The 15552-nt window shown below is 35.6% G+C and overlaps 1 protein-coding gene and 1 pseudogene across 2 annotated transcripts; one reads left to right on the top strand and one right to left on the bottom strand.

The window, feature by feature from the left end:
• Window positions 1-15552, bottom strand: part of LOC107709399 (uncharacterized) — an 89947-nt pseudogene that overhangs the window by 23370 nt on the left and 51025 nt on the right.
• Window positions 3133-7460, top strand: LOC107709400 (uncharacterized). Of its 2 annotated transcripts, none has more exons than XM_016513853.1 (6): window positions 3133-3668; window positions 5014-5409; window positions 6143-6208; window positions 6681-6794; window positions 6978-7019; window positions 7225-7460. In XM_016513853.1, the coding sequence occupies exons 1-5, from the start codon at window positions 3623-3625 to the stop codon at window positions 7016-7018; spliced, it is 663 nt and encodes a 220-aa protein (XP_016369339.1). In that variant the 5' UTR covers window positions 3133-3622; the 3' UTR covers window position 7019; window positions 7225-7460. The 2 variants fall into 2 exon arrangements, with proteins under 2 accessions (XP_016369339.1, XP_016369338.1); XM_016513852.1 differs by having other exon boundaries at window positions 6975-7019.

Below are 15552 nucleotides of genomic sequence, written 5' to 3'. Positions count from 1 at the left end.
TTTAGGAGGGCGTGGACGAGTCTTAACTTTTATAAAGAATATCTCTTTGGATTTGAGACTTTAGTCTTTGCAACTTCAGGGTTCTTATCTATTCACGAACAGCTTGTAACACTCAAAAGAGAAAGGAAAACTTGAAATTGCACCATATGACCCCTTTAACAAATTAATTCAGTTAAAATTTCATGCAGAAAATTAACTTTAAAGGCATTCTTTGCAGGTAATTTATAAACCATACTAAGACAAATGCTAAAGTAATTTGCATTTCTATAATATGATGAAATGTAATAAATTGAAGCAGAAGTAAAATGTCACCCACCAGTGAAACAGTGTTATTCTAGACATTTTAATGTGAACACCAGCTGAGCTCTGCATTTTTTTGCATGCAGGATTGTATTACTGAGTTACTGTATAATTGAATTTATGCAGAATTGCATTTCTGTCTCTGTATTTCTAATATGCTTTAAAGCAGTTTGAGAAATGCAGAATCTGAGCAAGACGACTAAAGACCAATGCCCAATGTCACTTTATAGATAAACAACCAAACAACTTGCCTTTTTGATCAGTTTTTCTGCATTTCCTGCACGTGAGAAATATCCAGAATGCAGCCACAATCAACAGAGATCCAGCCACAGCAGCAACAGAGATCAACACTATCAGATACAGAGAGCCTGTAATGATAGAGAGACACAATCATTAGTGTCAGCCTGATCTGTATTTAAGTGAACATCCCACTCAGATTTTGCTGCTTTACTTGTTGACATCATATAGTTGGTTTACTGTTTGCTTCTGATTCAGATTCTGATTGTGAATTTGATATTCTATTCAATTCAATTCAAGTTTATTTGTATAGCACTTTTTACGATACAAATCGCTGCAAAGCAGCTTAACAGAAAATTAAGTTTCTACAATATTTAGTAGTAGCTTATCAGTGGTGACTGTCAGTTAATGTACATATGGCAGAAATGTACGGAAAAATCAATTAAAGACGTAATCATACAGACGATGAACACTATTAACAGCAATTATTATATGATGCAATCAAACTTATAGCAAAAGTTTGGTAGTTCTGTATGTTGTTTCAGGGTTGGCATCATCTGAGGTCCTCTGAGGGGTTGCATCATCTCTTCTCAGGTGTTCTGGATCCATGTTATGTTTGCTATAGGCCGCTTTGTCACTTCCTGTCTGGAGTGCCATGTTTGTAGTTCTTTGTAGTTTTATCAGGTGATTGTCTGACCCAGGTGTGCCTCATTTGCATTTCCCCTTTTGCTTTTTCAGTTGTCGAATGTCGATGTGTTTCTGTTCCCTACAGTCCTTGTTTTGACTTTAAGTTTAAAAAATAATATCCTCTTGTATTTAGATCTGTCTCTTTGCCTGCTTTCTCTTCTACTCCACCATTATTACAGTGTCACATTTACATACACATTTGCATAGTCAAATTTTACAGGCAAAGTCAGAAAAAGTGGGACTGAATGTGAAGCGTGTGTGAAAGCTACACTTATTCTGGGTTGTGGACTACTAGGCAACGAACCAGTGCTAATCTAATGTTTTTGGCCTGTAGATTAATATAACATTTAGTTCTGTCTCACAACTACTTTCCAAGCAGCTCTTTTTCATGTGTATATTTTTATTCACAAGTTCAGTTATAAAGCAGTGACTAGATACAAATGCACTGTGTGTGTTTTGTGTAGCTTAATGTGTTATTGAACAGCTGTTGGTTAACAGATCAGTGAATAAACACTAATCTCACCATTGTCATACCTGAACATGTGTGACAGAGTTGAGTGATGTCCAGATGTGTGGTCTGGTTGCTGATGGGATTGTTGAGCACACAGCTGTAGCTGTTTTTATCCTGATATTCCACCTCCAGAGGTAGAGAGAGACTGATGCTGAGATCAGACACACTGATGCTGGACAATAAACTGTTTCCTTTGTACCAGGAGAGAGTCACATGACTCACATTCACCACTGAACACAACAATGAACAATATGATGATGATGATGAAGAACATTGTGAAGAGTCTCTGCTGATGACAGGAACAGGCAGACGAGCTGAAAACATGAGCTAAATCAGATTAAATAATGTTATTAGTAAATAAGAGGGCTGGTTTTGACAGTGTTCATTGTGTTCAAACAATATACTATTGTGATTGCAGTTTTATTTATTTTATTTATTTTTTTGATATACTAACTTCATAATAATAAATCAAAAGTGTGAACTGTTTTAGTAGAGTCCCAGGTAGTTTTATTTTTAAATTTTTTTTTTGATATACTAACTTCATAATAATAAATCAAAAGTGTGAACTGTTTTAGTAGAGTCCCAGGTCATGCTCACTCATAAGGTTTATTTATTTGTTTGTTTGCTTATATATTTATTTTTTTGTGATATGGTGTTTTGTGCCATATCATCTATGCAAAGTTGGTGCAATAAAGTAACATCATAGTTAACAATTACTTGTTTAGGATATATCTTTGTAATGTATTTTATATTATTTAGTCACTTATGGGCTATAGTTTGAATTGTTCTAATTCAACATGCCATGGGAAGTCAATCTATAACATTTTCTTATATTGATATTGTTGATTTCTTACTCCTTAACAGTTCATCAGGCTCTCAATGCTTTAATCTATGCCATCTTTTGGAATATCTGAAGGCCATGTAGCATAGTTCTTAACTGTAGCATTTGCTATAATAAGACTAGCCTATTAATCATTACCAGGCCAACAATGACTTTTTTTATTTTTATGAATTAATATAGCATGTGTTATGAAGAAACAACCGCCTGCACATTTAGAACCATTAGCTACAACATGCCACAGTTGTAATATAAATCTATAGGGGAAAAAATCTATTCTCTTAACAGATCATCTAATATAAATTCTATACAACAAGTTAGACTAAACTTTGCACAATAAATAAACCTACAATAAAACGTGATAAATTCTAGTAAAGGTGGTCATAAATAGTTGAAAAAGATTGTAACCTAATATATGTGCTGGTTCAAGGCTGTTTTCTCCTCTTTTCATCAGTTTATTTGCCTTTTTTTAGATACTGTTCGACTTTCTCCATAGCATTTTAAAGTGGCTGTTTCTCTTAATAATTCAAGTATAGATCACATATTTGTCCATCAGCTTCGCGATAAGAATGGCTCGCGGAAATCGTATCACACTTCTCGAGCTCGCTTGTGATCGCACGCAGAGTATTCGGTGATTCGCGCGACGCTCTTAAACTGCGCTTCAGTCATATTGCGCTGAGAACTGCTCCGTTCGGTTCGTACGTTAAGTTAGCGCTTATAAAAGCGCCGAATGCACGATTTAAATAATTAATTAATAGCCTGATTCGAGGTCTAACTAAGATTACCGCAGGTTTCGCTTTGACTGTCTAATTAGTGTGGCATTTTGTGGGAAAACACATGCTTTTAAAGAGACTCAGTGCTTTTACTTTCATTTTTTGACTAGACTATGCGCAATAGGCTACGCGATATGCGTGTTTTAATTTGACACACAAGATAACGATTATTGTAATTTGGGTTCTTTTTGGTTTGGAAGAACGAAGGAGAAAAGCCATAAGTAGATCAACGGAGCAACGCCATTTGAATCTGCTCTAACAGAGACCGCGGTTGACATGGGATGCTATTTTGTGCTCACTCTTTTTATTTTCCTCGTTCATGGTAAGACGCTTACATTTGTATCCTCTGCCCTTTTGGTTTTCAGCGATGGAAAATGGCGATTTCACATCAACTTGGATTGTATTTGTCGCTGTTTTAAATAATTAAATAGGCTATTTTAATAATACAGTGCCACGATTGTCCTTATTCTGTGTTTCGGGATGGCATTTATTTTAGGTAGCCAGTTCCTGTTCTGGAGAAGGAAATGGCGAAAAGCGACCCATGAAAGTTAGGTTAGCTTAGTGACAATGCATAACACATGTAGGCTTTATTCTTTGTACACATACGGACGTGTAGTCTAGAGAGAATGTGTAGCCTGCATTTGACTGTCATCGGCACATTGAATATACGAGTTCTTTCATTTTCTACCAGATTTCTCAAGGAAAAAGGTTCAGTGCTAATTCAATGGTTCATCAACATAAAACTGGATTTCTGATGCGCTGAAGATTAAATTGACTCTGCTCAACATTTTCAGCAGAAATGTTTTAGGGATAATTCAATTTATAACGTTATTGAAACCCCTGCAATGGTTGTCAGGATTATATAGCCAGTTTTGTTTTTGTTTTGTATCCTATTCCTGTGTTGCCTGTCTGTTTCTGTGGTATCTGATTAGCCAACACCCCTTTCTGTTCTCCCTGATTACACTTCCTGTATACTGACCTCCTTAGAAAGAAAGAAGACAATGTTTATGTGGGAAAAAAAGTGGTCAAACTGTGAAATGGATGGTAATGTGAAAGACAAATTGTTGTGATGAAGGATGTTATTCAAGCAATAATCTTCCTGTACATTAGAGAAGCACAGCATATATATGCTTAGAATTGGTTAAGCATGGTTACATTATGTTTATTATGCCACAATAGTAACATTCTTGGGTTCACAAAGTTCATTGTTTGGGGAAGGGGAGATGTAGTGATATCTGATTAGTGAGATTGCTATTGAGGAGCCACGCCCCTAAGCAGGGGGTCTGGTACTGTGTGAGTTTTCAATAAAGTTCAGTTACGTACCTGCTACGCTGTGTGATCAGTTGTACGCTGCATCGGCTCATCCATGAACACAACACCTGTGAAACTTGCCAGGTGTTTCCCTTCCTACAGGTTGAGACACTGGGATGGACTCCAGCGTCTCTACAATAGGACAAAGGTTCTTGACTGAATGTTTAAGAACCCTTTATGACAAACAGGTTCTTTATAAGGAGAAATATTTTAAATGATTGCTTAGTACTTTCATGTTTAACATGTTCTTTTTTTTTCTAATGATGAAGCATGCTTATGAACTGTTTAATTCATAACACTTCATTAAAATTATATAAAGTAAACATTATCGAGTAACTATATATTTGTGTTTCCAGGTGTTTTTGGTGATGATGTGGTGACAGTGATGGAGGGAGATACAGTCACTCTACACACTGATATCACCAAAAAAGAACATGACAAGATGCTGTGGTATTTTGAAGACACTCGTATAGCTCTGATCAATGGACATCCCAATATGAGCTGTTTATATGATGGTGAAGACGGGAGATTCAGAGACAGACTGGAGGTGGACTATAAGACTGGATCTCTGACCATCACAGACATCACAACTGAACACGCTGGACGTTATGAAGCAGAGATCATCAGAAGTGAGAGTTCAGGAAAAAGGCAAAGTTTGAACAGAAATCGCAAGTGTGACAGCAGAAAAATCACCAGAAGAATCAGCATCAGTCATGATGATACCATAAAAACTTTCAATATGATCGTCATTGGTGAGTTACTCAATGTAATTTACCCTTAACTGTTTGTGTGTGTGTGTGTGTGTGTGTTTGTTTTGAATAAATTACATATTAGAACACAAATCAGTGATTTTTCTATTATAATACAAAAATACATATTATAAAAACCAAATTCAACTTCATAGGCATGCTGTAAACATAATGGTTCATCAACATAAAAACTACATTTCTGATTAAATGTCTGACATTTCTGAAATCCTGTGATCCTGTGATCCTGCAAAACACAAGTGGATTAGAAAAAGGCTTGATGGATAGATTTTATTACAATTTTAATTGAATAAATGGTCTTTTAAGAACCTTATTATGATGACCTAACACTATAATTTATTCCTGATGGTTCATGTTTCTTTGAAGTTACTATGAAATCAAAATGGATGATTCTTGCACAAATTAATGTGCCCTCATAATCAAAATAACTTACCCATCCAGTGATCCAATCAATTCCCAATAAACAAAATCAAGTCCTGCCTTCATGTTTTATTTATTTATTGAGATGTCATTTCACTCACACACAGGGAAGAAAAGACTATAACAACTTTAATTGCACAGCATATGCAACTAATATTATTAATGTGGCATTGGAGAATGTTTTCTAAAAGTTTTTCCTGCAGTTATACAAATGAACAGAAACTGCCAAAAGGACTTAATTTTTCAGCATCAATTCAATATCAATGTGTTCCTTTATATTTCTTTATTTTTATTCCAGCTGCTCTGTCTGATCAAGTCAAAACCAATGAAGAGCCCCGTATGGAGAAGAGGGAGTTTGACTTGGGTATATTTTCACCTTTCCTTTTTTATCTCTTAATAGATTGCATATAATGTAGTACAGCATATCTATAAATGCATTGTTCTTAAAGGGAGCTTGACTTTAGCTTAAAGACTTGAAGCCAATAAAATGCTTCCTCCAAACCTGTAATTCAACAAACAATGATTATTATGGTTCTGGAAAGGCAAACAGATACACGGCAGCTCTTCAGACAAATACATAAGTACATAGTGACGTTTGACATGCGACAATTGTATCACAAGATCACAAAGAGTGAAAAGGCGTTTCTTGACATTTCTGGAGGCCAACCTCATAGACTATTCCTAAACCTTTCATAAACTATTCCATAATGAAATAATACCTATTGTTTCAACAGAGGAATGAGCTTTTTGGACATGCAATAGTGTCCATCTAGTGAATATGGTATACAAAGACATATTCTCTCGCACTAATGACTGTCTCTCTTCTCTCATTACAGATTCAGGTCTGTCTTCAGCTGCTGTAGCAGGAATATGTGCTGCTGTTCTGCTGCTGGTGACTGTTGTAGCTGCTGCTGGTGGGATTTACTATCGCCGTAGGAGCTCCAGAAATGGTGAGTATTACATGCAGATACTATAGTGAGAGGGAAACATCATGTGCTTAATGCAAAACTAATATTTGGCTCCCTGGAATGCTTGGTTGTGATTGGTCAGTTGCGACATTCCAAATATTTCCTGATAATGACCTTCGTCATTGAATTGTGTGCGTGTGTGATTTTTTTATTTTTTCACAGCAGACAGGGACAAAAACAAGTATGAAGGACTACTGCCCAAATGAGGTAAGATACTGTACTGAAAACTGACTTTACATGACACCAAGATCTGTGTTTGATTTTACTTGCATGGACAAAATCATCCTAATGACAAATAAAAAATCTAATTGAATGATACGTGACGAATGTGTTTATTGTGTCTGATTTGAACTGTAAACAGCACTGTTTGTTTCTCTAACTTTACCTTCTATGATTTATTGTTTTCTTACAGAAGGAGAAAGACAGTCCCAAAAGTGTGATTATAAAATAAGAGAACATTTTTTTTTTTACAGAAATAATCGTTACTGTAAAACATAATAGATTAATCTGTTTTATTTACAATTTTGAAAAATATTCCCATTGGTTTTGTTAATGTTAATAATGAAACACTAATTGTAATGCACTTAACTGTTTACCCCTTAACCTCAAGAGGAAGTATCTATATACAGTTGAGGTCAAAAGTTTACACCCCCCCTTGCAGAATCTGCAAAATGTTAATTATTTTACCAAAATAAGAGGGATCATACAAAATGCATGTTATTGCTTATTTAGTAACCTACTGACCTTAATAAGATATTTCATATAAAAGATGTTTCCATATAATCCACAAGAGAAATTAATAATTGAATTAGTAATATAGTAGTTGGGGGGTAATATAATAGTACAGCCCTCGGCTCTTAATGCATTGTGTTTTCTTCTGGAGCATCAGTGAGCGGTTGAACCTTCTCTAATAGTTCTATATGAGTCCCTCAGTCGTCCTCAGTGTGAAAAGATGGATCTCAAAATCATACAGTCATTTTCGGAAAGGGTTAAAATACACAAAAATGCTGAAAAACCAAAGAATTTGTGGGACCTGAAGGATTTTTCTGAAGAACAGCAGGCAGTTTTACTGTTCTGGACAAACAAGGGACTTATGAACAAAAAAAAAAACAGCTGTGGATCATTCAGGTAACAAGAGTATTAAGAATCATTGAACCGGGTCATTTTTATAAATTCAACTATTATTTTCTTTTGTAGACTATATGTAAACATCTTTTATGTGAAATGTCTTATTCAGGGCAGTAGGTTACTAAATTAACAATAACATGCATTTTGTATGATCCCTCTTATTTTGGTAAAATAATTAACATTTAGCAGATTCTGCAAGGGGGATGTAAACGTTTGACCTCAACTGTAACAGAGTTGTGTTTCTGTAATTCTGGTTCTTGCAATACTTTCTATTGTTTAATTTCATCCCTGTGATTTAAAGGGTTATTTATTTATTTTCACGACAAAGAGATATTGTCTTTCATTTAAATATTTTTTTGTGATATTTTCCAATGTTTTGGTTTTGGTATAACTCTTTTTAATTTGTGCTGGTTAAATGAAGTACAGGCCAAGTCTGGGCATTTAAATGTGCAGCTAAAATAATTTATTATACCACCTGTTAACTTTGACACTAGCTGTAAACTGAGCTAGAGTACATTTACATTTAGTAATTTAGGAACATGTATCATGTTTTTATTCAGATCAGCATATGAGCATCACAAGCACTTTAAAACAGGAATTATTATAATAAGATAAAGGATGGATCCTTGATCCACCACAGCTCAACAGAGCAGGTTAAGGTTCTAGAAAGTGACTTTAAACCTTACAAGTTAATAATAAACAAAAAGAAAACTGAAGAGATTGATCCAAAATGTATAGGCAACTATCATGTTTGTACATGACCAAAACACTATGCAAACAAATGCAAACTTTAACTGTTACTTTTACTTTCATTATACCTCAGAGTTTGGAATGATCTTTTCAAGCTTTGTCCAAAAACTGTAATGTATTTATAATATTACTCAACATTCTGGAATTCTCATTCATTTCCTCTATTGAGAAACTGATTAATGATTATGTAAACCACAGACATGTAAGCAGTGCAAAGTGTAGTTACTGTACTTATAACAATTTACATGAAGAAAATTGTAGTTTATAATGTAATCTAGATTATGCATTTTAGGTAATGTATTCTGACTACTTTTAGATTACTTTTGAACTAACTCATTTAACATCTCGGGATTTCAAGAAAATATTTTAGGTCAAAGGGGTTTGTCTGACAACAATGTTTGGGATTCCCTGCGATAGACGAAAACCAGTGACATTACACATTCAGAGTTTTTAAAAATTACTCTGTCATTGTTTATGCTGTATAATCATATTTATTCATGCATGCGAAAAAATTGTATGTCTATAATAAAAAATACTGCTGTCCTCTTCAGATTTCCTGTGGTATGTTGTCGCTGCTGTTTTTATTATTGAATTGTATTTTATTTCATTAACTGTTAAATAAAAATAATTCTAATTGATGTATCTATATGCAATTAAGTTCATTATGCAAATTCACTGTAAATTGCCTTAAACCATTCAAAAACTAATATGTATGCTGTTTGTAATGTTAGTATATTAATGTAAACTTATTTGAGTCCACTAAACAAATAATTTTCTTAATATAAAATGACACTTTTATTCATTCATTTTCACAGGATTGTTAAAGAACTGATTGGAACAAGGAGTAACATCAATGCACCCATTAGAGATAAGAATGGAAATATACTGCTGACGAAAGACGAGCAAGACCAGCGCTGAGTTGAACATTTCCGAGAGACTTTGAACCACCCTGAACCAAAGAGCACTTTTGCTTTCGACCCCAGGGACTTTTCACCAGAATTGCAAGTGAAACTGGATAAAATCACAGTTGATGAGGTTGAGCAAGCGCTGAAAAAATTAAAGAGTGGCAAGGCAGTAGGTCAAGACCAGATTTCCGCAGAGCTTCTGAAACACGGCGGAACAAGTATGGTACAAGCATTGACACAGCTGATGAATAAATGCTGGGAGGAAGAACAAATACCAGATGAGTAGTGGTATTGAGGTAGTGAGTAGTAGGAAACATCATTTATTGTAGTAACTGGCATGGCATTACACTACTGTCAGTGCCGGGAAAGGCCTTTTGCACTGCTAATAAGGCTCAGAGATGCAGTTGATGTACTGTTGCGAGAAGAGCAAGCCAGATTCCGGCATGGCTGGTCCTGCACAGAGCAAATCTTTACTCTGCATAACTTCATGGAAAAGTGTGCTGAATTTCAACATCCTCTCGTGGTCAATTTCATTGACTTCGAGAAAGCATTCGACAGCGTTCACCTCGATTCACTCTGGCAAATCTGTGTAGTATATGGCATTCCACAGCGGTTTGTTGATATATTTAAGAACATCTACCATAACTCAAGGTGTTGTGTGCGAACCGACACAGGAACATCTGAGTTTTTTGACGTTGTGACAGGTGTTAGGCAGGGGTGCATTTTGTCACCCATGTTGTTCCTGCTTGCCATAGACTATGCCATGCGGAAGACAGCAAGTGGACATGCATGTGGTATTTCATGGACAGAGCAAACAAGGCTTGCTGATCTAGACTTTGCTGATGATATAGCACTACTAGTAGAGTCACGGGAGAAGCTACAGCAACTTACCACCCTGTTTGAATTTTAGATTTGCACTTAAGATCGGCCTGCGGGTCAACATCAAAAAAGACCCAAGTGATGCAAATGAGCGGGAAAGATGAAGATCTACTGATGTCAATTACTATTAGCAACCAGCCACTCACGGATATAGACCAGTTTACATACTTGGGCAGTGTTATCGCACAGGATGGGGATGCAGAGCCAGATGTAACCCAACGCATTGGCAAAGCAGCCAATTTGTTCCAAAGGATGCGCAACATCTGGATGCCACCCAGCATTAACACATCACTTAAGATCTGTCTCTACATGTCCATTGTGTTACCAATGGCAATTTATGCCTGTGAGACCTGGAAAAATACAGTGTGCATTGGCCACAAGTTGGATGTATTCCACCAGTGGTGTCTCAGATGTATTCTCCGCGTCACATACCACGACCATGTTACAAATGAAGAGATTCTGCGCAGGGATAAAACTCATAGACTTTCCTCCATTGTGTCTGAGCGTCGTATCAAACTGGCAGGGCACATCATGCGGCAACCAGAACAACGCCTTGCAAAAATTGCAATAACATGGATGCCGTCCAATGGATGTAGAAGGCGAGGAAGGCCAAAGAAGTACATTCAAAGCGAGCTGGCATTAAATGGGAAGAAGTTGAAACCCATGCAGACAATTGCTATCAGTGGAATTTGCTTGCTGCCCAATGTGCCCTGTAGCACGTACGGACCGCTCAAATGCTCCGTGTATCTAATACTAAACTAAATTACTTAATAAATAATTCAGTTAAACTAACTTATTGGAGTTAAGCTTTAGCTAGCAATAGCACACATGCCTGAACTAATGTAACTCACTGATAGGTGCCTTTCGCACCGCTTTAGTTCCAGAACTAAATGTACAGTACTAAAGTACTGGGACGATTTTGCGCGAACTATTTCCCAGTACCATTTAAAGGGTTGCATTCGCACCGAGAGTGTGTACTAGGAACCGATCGACTGCTCCGGAGTAGGAGCTAATTTGGTTCTCGAAAAAGGAAACCCATACTTGGAATTTGTGCTCTGCATTGAAGTCCATACATACACATACACACACACCTGGAGGACAGACATTTTTTGCTGTGACGCCTGGGAAGCAGTTAGGGATTTGGTGCCTTGCTCAAGGGCACCTCAGTTGTGGATATTGAAGGTGGAAGAGAGTGCTGGTCATTCACTTCCTCGTCTTACAATTCCTGCGTGCCGGTACTGAGAATCGAACACATGACCCTCAGGTTACAAGTCTCAAGATCTCAGCAGAGGATGAATAAACAACTCCACAAACAGCATTTCACTTACAAACCAATTTGACTTGATTTCTTTCATACGTCTTCAGAAATTCTTATCGAGAAGTTACAGAGGTTTAGATGTTAATGTTTTATTGAAACAAGAGTTTGTCTGTCTGAATTCGCTCACTTGTTTTCATATACTCGTAATAAAACTACTGTAAAATGATTATTATTTTATTATATTTTTTTTTACAGTGTACTAGTACATTTGAAAGATTTTCACTCATTATAACCATAAGATAGTACAGACAAACTAAGTAGAAACATTCCGTCTTAATTGATATTGTATTGTTATACAACCATGAAAGTAAAAATATAGGCTTATATATGGTTCATAGATATCAGTTGGTTAGGTGATAGTTTCAATTTTATGGTGATAATATACACAAATATGTCTACATTTGTGTTTCTGATAATCACACTATTTACATTATAGCTGTCAGAAAGAGAGAAAAAATAATATTACATAAAGCACATCATACACACATTTCTATCATACAACCCAGTTTTCAATTAATATGTATTTCAAAATCTTTTCAAAATAATCTTTCAAATTTACAGTTATATAAAATATTGCCATTTATACTGCCTGTGTTTTTTTAAATATACTGTTTAATGCTGTTTTTATTGAGCCATCATTCAATCTGATTCTGAATTCATAGATTATTCTTATTATGACACCCCTTCTATTAAAATATAGGCATGATTCATAGATCTTTCATCTTTTCAGTATGTAATATTCAGTTTTCCACAAAAATCACGACAAATATTTTTACTTTTGTATTTGTTGGGTTGCTGCATATAGTAATGAAAATATTTACAACATAAATTAAGAAAAAATTAAAACAGTGTAGTTGACAAAGAAATGTCAAATGGGTGGCATAAAATTTTTTATGAAATATTAAAGAATATTCATTGTTTTGGCCACCAGATGGAGAGCAAAGCTTTGTTTTGCCATCAAAAAACAATTAGACCACACATACTTTCATCTATACCAAACTCCAATATATCTAAATATCATATGATACCCGTTCTGTTTTCTTTTAACCTCTAGCAGATCTGACGTCATTGACCAGAAGAACAACAGCAGCTGCAGCAGCCACGCCCATCAGAGCAGCGCCAATGGATGTAGAAGGCGAGGAAGGCCAAAGAAGTACATTCAAAGCGAGCTGGCATTAAATGGGAAGAAGTTGAAACCCATGCAGACAATTGCTATCAGTGGAATTTGCTTGCTGCCCAATGTGCCCTGTAGCACGTACGGACCGCTCAAATGCTCCGTGTATCTAATACTAAACTAAATTACTTAATAAATAATTCAGTTAAACTAACTTATTGGAGTTAAGCTTTAGCTAGCAATAGCACACATGCCTGAACTAATGTAACTCACTGATAAGTGCCTTTCGCACCGCTTTAGTTCCAGAACTAAATGTACAGTACTAAAGTACTGGGACGATTTTGCGCGAACTATTTCCCAGTACCATTTAAAGGGTTGCATTCGCACCGAGAGTGTGTACTAGGAACCGATCGACTGCTCCGGAGTAGGAGCTAATTTGGTTCTCGAAAAAGGAAACCCATACTTGGAATTTGTGCTCTGCATTGAAGTCCATACATACACATACACACACACCTGGAGGACAGACATTTTTTGCTGTGACGCCTGGGAAGCAGTTAGGGATTTGGTGCCTTGCTCAAGGGCACCTCAGTTGTGGATATTGAAGGTGGAAGAGAGTGCTGGTCATTCACTTCCTCGTCTTACAATTCCTGCGTGCCGGTACTGAGAATCGAACACATGACCCTCAGGTTACAAGTCTCAAGATCTCAGCAGAGGATGAATAAACAACTCCACAAACAGCATTTCACTTACAAACCAATTTGACTTGATTTCTTTCATACGTCTTCAGAAATTCTTATCGAGAAGTTACAGAGGTTTAGATGTTAATGTTTTATTGAAACAAGAGTTTGTCTGTCTGAATTCGCTCACTTGTTTTCATATACTCGTAATAAAACTACTGTAAAATGATTATTATTTTATTATATTTTTTTTTACAGTGTACTAGTACATTTGAAAGATTTTCACTCATTATAACCATAAGATAGTACAGACAAACTAAGTAGAAACATTCCGTCTTAATTGATATTGTATTGTTATACAACCATGAAAGTAAAAATATAGGCTTATATATGGTTCATAGATATCAGTTGGTTAGGTGATAGTTTCAATTTTATGGTGATAATATACACAAATATGTCTACATTTGTGTTTCTGATAATCACACTATTTACATTATAGCTGTCAGAAAGAGAGAAAAAATAATATTACATAAAGCACATCATACACACATTTCTATCATACAACCCAGTTTTCAATTAATATGTATTTCAAAATCTTTTCAAAATAATCTTTCAAATTTACAGTTATATAAAATATTGCCATTTATACTGCCTGTGTTTTTTTAAATATACTGTTTAATGCTGTTTTTATTGAGCCATCATTCAATCTGATTCTGAATTCATAGATTATTCTTATTATGACACCCCTTCTATTAAAATATAGGCATGATTCATAGATCTTTCATCTTTTCAGTATGTAATATTCAGTTTTCCACAAAAATCACGACAAATATTTTTACTTTTGTATTTGTTGGGTTGCTGCATATAGTAATGAAAATATTTACAACATAAATTAAGAAAAAATTAAAACAGTGTAGTTGACAAAGAAATGTCAAATGGGTGGCATAAAAAATTTAATGAAATATTAAAGAATATTCATTGTTTTGGCCACCAGATGGAGAGCAAAGCTTTGTTTTGCCATCAAAAAACAATTAGACCACACATACTTTCATCTATACCAAACTCCAATATATCTAAATATCATATGATACCCGTTCTGTTTTCTTTTAACCTCTAGCAGATCTGACGTCATTGACCAGAAGAACAACAGCAGCTGCAGCAGCCACGCCCATCAGAGCAGCGACGACCAATCGGATCACAGGCTCGATAGTATCACAACAACTGACATGAACTTCTAGGGAAAAAAACACACACACACACACACAAAAACAAGAGAGAATTAATAAAACATAATTGTGATTTAAACACGCTGACTTTAGCTGCATGGAAATCAATCAATCGATTAATCTGCAAAATCTCTTTTTGTTATCCACGCAGGGGGAAAAAATCAAACCTATTTAGAAAGACATGACTAAGGTAAATGCTGACAGGTGCTTCATCATTTCTGGCATCTTATGTTATCAATCTCTGTAAAATTAACAATTTATTTAAGTAAATAATAAACTGTTTCCTTTGTACCAGGAGAGAGTCACATGACCCACATTCACCACTGAACACAACATTGAACAGTACGATGATGATGATGATGATGATGAAGAACAATCTCTGGTAATGTTAGGAACAGGCAGATGAACTGGGAAACATGAGACAAACACGACTAGATCAAAAAGTGTTCATTACAGCATCAGTCAGTCTCATGTCAGTGATCTTCACTCCTCTATTTACACTTAGAAATTATTATTGTTTACACATATGGACAAATATCAGATAGGAAAATGATACTAAATTAAAATGATCTAGTCATTTTAATAATAAATAATCAAAATAATTGACGCCATGGGATGGACCAAAATCAGCCTGCTTAAAACTGGACACAAAGCCTTAGTTTATGCCGAGTTCACACTGCACGATATTCAAAGACGTCGCATCACTGTTGGTTTCACACTGAACGACTATCTGGGGTAGCATT

Source organism: Sinocyclocheilus rhinocerous, unplaced genomic scaffold, assembly GCF_001515625.1.
Source record: "Sinocyclocheilus rhinocerous isolate Xijiao unplaced genomic scaffold, SAMN03320098_v1.1 scaffold2581, whole genome shotgun sequence".
Classification (NCBI taxonomy): Eukaryota; Metazoa; Chordata; class Actinopteri; order Cypriniformes; family Cyprinidae; genus Sinocyclocheilus; species Sinocyclocheilus rhinocerous.
The sequence above is the reverse complement of the archived record's forward strand: the minus strand, read 5'-3'. Positions and strand labels throughout refer to the sequence as shown.

Bases quoted from the DNA above. Each gene is read 5' to 3' on its own strand.
- LOC107709400 (XM_016513852.1), top strand. From the start codon at position 3,623: ATGGGATGCTATTTTGTGCTCACTCTTTTTATTTTCCTCGTTCATG. The intron at 5,410-6,142 runs GTGAGTTACTCA...TTTTTATTCCAG, and splicing joins TTTCAATATGATCGTCATTG to CTGCTCTGTCTGATCAAGTC. The intron at 6,209-6,680 runs GTATATTTTCAC...CTCTCATTACAG, and splicing joins GAAGAGGGAGTTTGACTTGG to ATTCAGGTCTGTCTTCAGCT.